The sequence below is a fragment of the Cynocephalus volans genome, chromosome 9, assembly GCF_027409185.1.
Source record: "Cynocephalus volans isolate mCynVol1 chromosome 9, mCynVol1.pri, whole genome shotgun sequence".
In the NCBI taxonomy this organism is placed as follows: Eukaryota; Metazoa; Chordata; class Mammalia; order Dermoptera; family Cynocephalidae; genus Cynocephalus; species Cynocephalus volans.
In genome coordinates this window covers 60,576,973-60,585,490 of record NC_084468.1, presented here as the reverse complement: position 1 = coordinate 60,585,490, position 8,518 = coordinate 60,576,973, and the positions used below count along the sequence as shown (strand labels likewise).

At 35.2% G+C, this 8,518-nt stretch overlaps 1 protein-coding gene across 1 annotated transcript in view; it reads right to left on the bottom strand.

Annotated features, from left to right (window-relative positions):
• Window positions 1-1,169: 1,169 nt before the first annotated feature.
• Window positions 1,170-8,518, bottom strand: part of MOB1B (MOB kinase activator 1B) — a 53,500-nt gene continuing 46,151 nt past the window's right edge. Inside the window, exons 5-6 of the mRNA XM_063108196.1 lie at window positions 5,405-5,568; window positions 1,170-2,615 (exon numbers count right to left, since the gene is read on the bottom strand). Of these exons, the coding sequence (XP_062964266.1) occupies window positions 2,538-2,615; window positions 5,405-5,568 (242 nt within the window). The 3' untranslated portion in view covers window positions 1,170-2,537. The remainder of the gene's footprint in view (window positions 2,616-5,404; window positions 5,569-8,518) is intronic.

The window sequence follows — 8,518 nt, the reverse complement described above, 5'->3', positions numbered from 1 at the left end:
GAGGGGGGAAATAATTATCTCAGTTATTTATAAATTAAAGAGATTGAAAAAGAATCCAATACATATTTATAAGCAAGCTCTGCTACAAAACCAAGGTTTGATCCTTATTTTATAGTCATCTTACTCTCATGGGAACCAAACAAATCAAAGCAACTTTTTATTATATCAGTTCTTTCTCATATACTCTGGCAAGTGTTTTCTTACTTGTAGCCATATAACACCATGTACAATGCCAGGCCTCTCCCCAGGAGAACTTCTATACTTTGTTACCCTATATATACACATACATATCTCTTTACTTCCCAATAACTCTGATTAAAGGAATACTCAGAAGCAGGCACCTGAGATTCTGACACAGTGAAAAGAAACTCCTATATACATACAGTGGTAAGATAGGTCCTACTACTAAACATTAAATTATAGAAAAATTTTTCCATTTTTATAGTGTACTACTATTTAAGGCTTAAAGGAGCAAGAACAATTATTCACTATTTTCTCTACAGTTGGCTGTTGCAACCCTTTTGTTACTAGGTTGATATGAAGTCAAATGCAGTATGGAAGACTATTTGAGTAATTGTGTGCTTCATTTTCCCATATTGACAGGACTCAAAACCACTTAACACGACATCAAATTTTATTTCTGAATCAACCTGCAGAGGTTGATATTATCTATCTGGATACTAAGAAATAATTTTAAGGAAATCAGCTAGCTCTCACTGCAGTTTATAAATAAGCTTTACCAATAATGTCCAATATATGTGCCTCTGTCAGACTCTCCTGTTACTTCTGTTGGCAGCTGGTAGAAATGAAATGGAGAAAAAGGCAGTTCCTAGTGATAATTATAATGGCATTAAATTATATCACTGCTCTACCTGTTAATGGCAAAAACAAATTGACTTCACTTTATATTCTTTTCTATTAAATGTTTTTAATCTATACAATTTCAGAGCAAGCATTTATATTCTACAAGAAAAAACACGTTTCTAACTGAAGGGAGGGTAAATATATCTAACTGAAGGAAGCAGACTTACCAGAAATGACAAAATTAAAACTGGAACTCTGAAAAGGGTATTTCTCAAGAATAAAACTGAAGCAAAAAAAAATTAATATTTATTCTAAAAACTAATTTTCTGAATTTACGGTAATAACTCACTAGAAAATCACAGCAAATAAAATTTTAAAGTTAATAACTACTGAATTAGCATTTTCACTATTTGATATCACTGCAAAGAAAAAGATTTCCTTTCGCAGTGGAAAAATCAGAAGTCAGAATGCTTCAAACTGGGCCTATAATAAGCAAAGAACATACCATATGTATCATTTTAAAATGATAGGCAAAGAACAGCTCCATTCACTGAATGGAAATACTAAAAAGTGATCAATTTCCTCAAACAGGTCTCAAATTCCATGTTTAATGTCTGTACCAAAAATTAATAATTTATTTTTAACTTCTCATGGAAGTTGATTCCTAAAAGGAAGTCTCTAAGACTTTGCTTGTAAGTAATTAAAATCTTCATGCCATTCTATTCAAGGGTTTGAAGACAGGACTTTTAAAAACTTGACTCCCCATACTTAATCCCATCCCTAAATTCTGATACAAACTAACCCCTCCCCCCCAACCAAACACACACTCCTATCCCCTCCTCTTCGAAGTAGGAGATTCTGCAGATTTATGGCTCATTTGGCAATTGCTAAGAAACCTCACAGTTAAGCATCACCTCTGAAGATGGCAATCCTATATATAACCTGAATTTTTACACCAACAGTGCAGTTAACATGAAGAAAGAAGCCAAAATGCAATGGCTATTACATTTCAACATCCTCAAGTTTCAATGTTACAGATATCAAGAGATGGAAAAAGACCAGCTTGTAGAACTTTAAGTATATGTTGAACAGAATATATTACCATCAATATAAAAAATAATTAAGAAATATTAATTTTTTATGTTCTACATGCACATCTTTACAAATTATGTTTCTTCAATGAAGTAAAAGCTGGAGATCACCGATTTAAGTAAACTATGGCTTTTATCATAGATATTTTACAACGTGCACCAGTAAGTGCCCTGGGTAGTAATCCGAATATAGTTTTGAGCCCTGTTCAGTTCTATATCGGTGCTCTGCACCTTAGAAGTGAGCCTGCCAAGGCACTTAAAAACATAAGTCTTTTGGGGACTTCAAAAATGAGCCACAACTTACAAAACACAGAACCTCATCCACCAGCAGTTCAATCAATAAGCATTTTCTTTCAGCACACAATATAAAAAACTCCTCAAGTGACCGAAACCAAGTTAAAAAAAATACTGTATGTCAGCTACTACGACAAAATTTACCGCTATCAAATGTACAGAGAATGGTTCTTGGCTTCCTTTAGCAATAGAATATGGTTTCATATATTCAGAATAAAGAAAAAGGAATCCAAACAGACCCCCAAACCTAAGACAAAAACAATCCAGATAAAAACAAAGTACAATAAAAACCTAAATACACTCCACACAGCTTCATTTGAGGAATAATTTGCAAAGCTCTGCATCCTTTTATCTGTCCTTTGAGGTGAGTTTTTCAATCAGTTCTTGGAGTGGTGCAAGTTCTCTTCTATCAATAAGGTTGAATTCCTATGCATGATAAAGAAAGGTAGAAGAAATAGCAAAAAACATATTATTTGTATCTCATTCCAAAGCAGAGTACCATTAACATTTGTTAGAAATCAACTTTTGAAGTAAATAAAAGTAGATTTGATTTTTTTTCCAATTCACTTGCTCTGTGTCTTAAGCAAATTGCCTAACCACTCTGATGTTATGCTCTTAAATTTATACCATTACAATAAATCCCCATTCCTCATAAAATTACTGTGGGGACTAAATGTGAAACTGGATGTTAACAACTTCATGCAATGCCTAGCACAAAGTTATACTCAAAACAAATTGGGAGTTGCTGTTTCCTGTTGAAAAGAATAATCTGGGCACCATTTAAATATATTCAACCACACCGGGACTAAAAAATCCAGCAACTTAGGCAAACTTGAGCATTATATGAAGAGTAAAAGCCTGGTTTTAAACTAATAATCTATAAGCTATCAGAAGATGTGACATAATAATGATAAATTAAAATCCTGTAAACAACAAATGAGAATGCCTGCATTTAATTTGTGCTCCTTCAGAAGTTCTACCCCTGTCACTCTGAAGTTCACTTTTGAATAGATTTCCTCAGAACTATAAATTCTAAGGCTAATATTCAGAGACTGTCTATACTTTTCATCTTCTGATCTTCTGCCATGGTGGGGCATTCTCAGCTTCCAATTTAATTAATTTATTAGCATCCATCATGTGCCAAGCACTACAGTAACTGGAGAGAAGCATTAGGGAACATTTAACAGCAGGCCCACCTCTCAGACTCGTGGGTCTGGGTGAAGAACACAAATGAATACGTATCACATGACCAAATTTTTCAATTTTGCACTAAGCTAATATGTTGTTAAATAAAACATATTCTATCACCCTACCTTGTATATGCCTTCATAGTGACCAGGTAAGCAGATTCAAATTTGGAATTCTCAAGACTCCTTCAGGATTATGTACTGGAAAGTAGTGCCATAAACAGAGGCAGGCCCAGGTCCTTGGCCCTCAGCAAACCTCCCTGCTCTTCCAATCCCCAGCTCCATCCTACACATAAAGGGGCCTCACCCACACAAGTGTGGACACCTTGGCTGGCCATATGGGTAATATCCACTCACCCTCACAAACAGCTGCTATCTGGCTACCCCTCAGGTCTAGAGGTATATTGTACATATCAGAGATGTGACCTGCCCTTAAAAGAATGGACCCAAGGGAAAAGATCCATGGAGACCCTGAAAGTGTACTTAGAACATGTGGGCAGGGAATTCTGGGGTCTCAGGTACCCAAGCATGCACTGGAAGAGATCTAGGTAGGTATGTTCTTGGCCCTATGGATTCCTCACTCTGTGGGGAGGGGTGCAATGGGGGAAGACCACAGCAGGATTCTCTAAATCATGAGTCCCAAGGCAGGTGCCCCTCTTGCTTAATCAAAGAGTGATACTGTGTGACTAATGAACTTATTTTTAAGAAGCTTACAGTGTTCTCAGATGTAAATAGGATCAGATGTGGTAAAAGCTATGTATTGATCCCCTATTATTTGCTAGTAGTTGGGAAACACAGCATATTTTAAGATCACAGAGTAAAGTAAAATTAACCCTTTTGGAGGAAGAATATACTCTAAGACTAGCAAAACCTGAACTTTAGTAATCATGTCTGCCTAAACCAAAGCACACAAATGAACTTTAGGATAATGTTTTCTTTGTTCTTACGGGTCTGTAGATGGGATACCATAGTAAAGCAATTGTTCAGAGCAACAGTTTTAGCAAGTTACAGCCTCCTAAAAAGTTTGTATACAAGGGTACTTCAAAATGTGGAAAAACAGAATTAAAAGATAACAGGAATCTTTCCGTGACGTTTTTGAAGTATCCATGTATAAGCAAAATTGAACATAAAATGTGTGCTTTTGATGTGAGGAGTGTGTATAGAAGGAATTTGTACACATTTTCTTTAGTGGAGATAAGAAGTGGAGAAGGCATTTATAAATATATGCCTATAGATACATAAAAACATGAATTCAAGCCTTGAGCTTCTCCTGACCACCATCTCCCTGTCTCAATCTCCAGAAAAAAAAACAAAGAAGAAGCTGGCCAGCTCATCCACTTCTACCTCTTTTTCACTGTTGCCTGTTACTTCTCTAATGATTATAGCAGGGTGAGAAAATTCTCACTGCTCTTAGTCTACATTTCTAACGCCAGTTCTTTGAGGGCTAAACAAAGGGGAGGTCAAGTAGGAAGTCAGATCAAAGACTAATGGACACCTATAGAATAGAAACGTTCTTTGTGACATTTTTTTCCTCAAACATGATGGACAGTCCCTAACTTAAAAATTAGTTAGAATGTGGCTTTAAAAAAAGGAGACAAAAAAGAAAGTGCTATTAGAAGTCCTGATTCCAGGCCAGAGTCTATTAACAAAAGATCCAGGGTAGACAGGAGTGAGGAGTTAAGGGGAGTGGGAGGAGTTCAAAAATGCCCAAGAGACCAAGTTCATGTATACATCTGCCAAAAACTAGTTAGGTTCCCTGTTCAGCCCCTCCACATGGCCTCCTAACTGAAGCATATCTAAGGCAAGAACTTTCAGATCCATTTTAGACTATATTTGCATGCCATCAACTAGGAGACTAATGAAATTCAGAAACAAAAGGCCAGTCCTTATCATCATGGAACATACAGAAGAGGATGCATAGTAGAGATATGGCAAATTCTATCCTGACAGTGTGGATGCAGTATTCACCTTAGAACTCTGAAGATTAAAGCTTACACTAAGCACCAAAGGCCTCCTAATCCAACTTACCTGAACAAAAAAGATAAAGTGCTTGAAAGATGTATTGAGATGAGCTTCCTCCTGAAGCTGGATCACAGGGTCAAAATGCTGATGATAAATATGAGCATAAACCCTAAAGAGGCGTTTGAGTATAGTTTTTGCCACAGACATGAAATTCTTTGGGAACGGGACACCTGGGAAAGAAATAAACACCATCCACTATTAATATGAGACAAGAACAAGGAAATATGAGTTTGTCAACAAACGGCAATATAAATTACCAAAACAAGGCTAAAAAGTAGTCTTTATGAATTACTACTTTATATATCCATTATACCTTTTAGAAGTGATCAACATATCATGAATGAAAATAAACTTCAAAGCATCTATGGAATAAGAACTAATCTGTATTATAACCCATTATGCCTCTCACAAACCACCACTTTACTAAGAAGAAACAGATAAACGCCTAAGACTGCAAACTTATACTCAGATCCTTGGATTTCTTAACATCAAGTTTCAATACAAGTACACACTGAACACAAATAATGCATTAACAATGTTCATTTTTGTTTAAAATGCTTGCCACATATTGTATTCTTCTATGGAAATGATTTCACTACTATTCCAGGTCTACATTTGTCCTGCAATTAGCTGCAGTCTCTGTTCAATAAGGCTCATTGTTGTGTGAATTAGAGCACTTTTACAGCATTAAACAAACACAAAACTAGAAAAATACAGAATCGCTGTGAAGAGAATCCTTGTACACTGTTGGTGGAAATGTAGACTGGTGCAACCATTATGGAATACGGTGTGAAGGCTTCTAAGGTAATTAAACATGACTCAACAATCCCTCTTCTGGGTATATACCCAAAGGAAATAAAATCACATTGTAAAGGCATTTGCACTCCCATGTCTACTGCAGCATTATTCACAATAGCCACAATATGGAAACAATTTAGCTGTCCATCAACAAACAAATGAATACAGAAAATGTGATATGCATGTGCACAGGTGCACATATACATACTGAAATGTTATTTAGCCTTAAAAAAGGAGGAGATCTTGCCCTTTGCCACAGCATGGATGGGAATGGAGGACATTATGTTAAAAGAAATAAGCCAGACACAAAAGGAAAAATATTGCATATGATCTTACCTATATGTGGAATCTTTTCTTAAAAAAGGGGGAGTTGTCAAATATACAGAGATAGAGAGTAAAATAGTGATTGGAGGAGAATGGGGAAATGTCGGGCTGAAGGATATAAGGTAGCAGATATGCAGAATGAACAAGACTAAAGATCTAATGTACAACACTAGGACTATAGATAATAATAGTGTATTGTAGGATTTTTACTAAATGAGTAGATTACTGCAGCTCTTGCCACAGATGGGAAAATGGTTAACTACGCGAGATGACAGGTATGTTAATTTTTTTCACTATATTTTACTGTACAGATGATCCCCAACTTGCGATGGTTTTACTTACAACTTTTTGAGTTTACAGTGCTGCTAAAGCAATATGTATTCAGTAGAAACCGTACTTCAAGTACCCATACAGTCATTCTGTTTTTCACTTTCAGTACAGTATTCAATAAATTACATGAGATATTCAACACTTCATTATAAAACAGGCTTTGTGTTAGATGACTTTGTCTAACTGTAGGCTAATGTAAGTGTTCTGAGCACACTCAAGATAGTCTTGGCTAAGCTATAATGTTTGGTAGGCTAGGTGTATCAAGTGCATTTTCGACCTACGATACTTTCAACTTATGATGGGTTTATCAGGACATAAGTTCATCACAAGTCAAGGAGCATCTGTGTATATATATATATGGCTCATAACTTCATATTGTATACCTTAAATATACACAATAAAATTTATTTTAAAAAAATACAAAATCCCATATCCTTTGTTAAACTGGCTAAATGATCCAGATCGACAAAATGGCAAAATACTGGTAGTACTAGGTTCAATGTCATCACATTGACTACTGCTCATTTAAAAATATTATACATCACAAGGAAACATTAAGACAAACCAAAATGAAAAAACGTTCCATAAAATAATGTGTACTCTTCAAGAATATGTCAGGAAAAAACAAAAAAGACTAAGGTACACATATTCCAGATCAAAAGAGGCTAAAGAGACAGTACAACAGAATGAAAACAAGTATCCAATACTTTCTTTTGCTATACAGAACACTGGGAAAACCTGAAAAAGCTGAATAAGATCTGTAGATTAAAGAATATTATTTTAACATTATTAATTTCCTGATTTTGACAGTTATACTGTGATTCTCTAAGGAAATACACATTGCAGTATTTATGGATAAAGGGCATCATACATGCAACTTACTCTCAAATGGTTCAGGAAAAAGCACGAATGAATGAACATGTGTGTGTATATCAAAGAGAGAGGAGAAAGATGAGGTGGGGAGACAGGATAAAGCAAAAGTGGTAAAATGTTAACAAAGAATCTGGATGAAGGAATTCTTTGTACGATTCTTTGTACAATCTAGCAAATTTTCTAAAAGTCTGAAATTAGGTCAAAGTAAATAGTTAAAAATAGATTAAGGGAGATAAATAAGGTGAGGACACTCATCCCAAACCGTTAGGATATATATAAATAATGCAGTCTTGAAATATAGTTCTTTTATTATGAAGGCTCCAGAGTGATTAACACATTCAATAAACATGTTTAAAACACTCCATAATAACAGCAACTATTTACATTGTTGTCTTCTCCACCACACCTTTCTTCCAAACACAAAGTATAAAATATAGTCAAAAAGCTGTGCTAATAATATTAGAAGAGCAAATTTTTAACTTTTTTCAGAAAACATAGTTATAAGAAGCTTGAGAAGGTTAAACCATACGAACTGTCTAGATGTGAACAATTTTCACTTGAATGGTCTGCCTTTAAAAGCAAATATTAAAAAGCAAAGGTCACTCAGTAACAGGACAACCCTCACATCTTTTCTTCTCACATAGCTTGATTTCAGTATCTGTAAGGTTCATATTGTGGGTAATAAATTCAATTCCCTCTTTACCACAAATAAAAAACTGAACACAAGCCAGATAAACTCTTTACCTAAATAAAAAATAGATATGACTGTGGCAGGTGTTATTAGCTGCCTGTTCA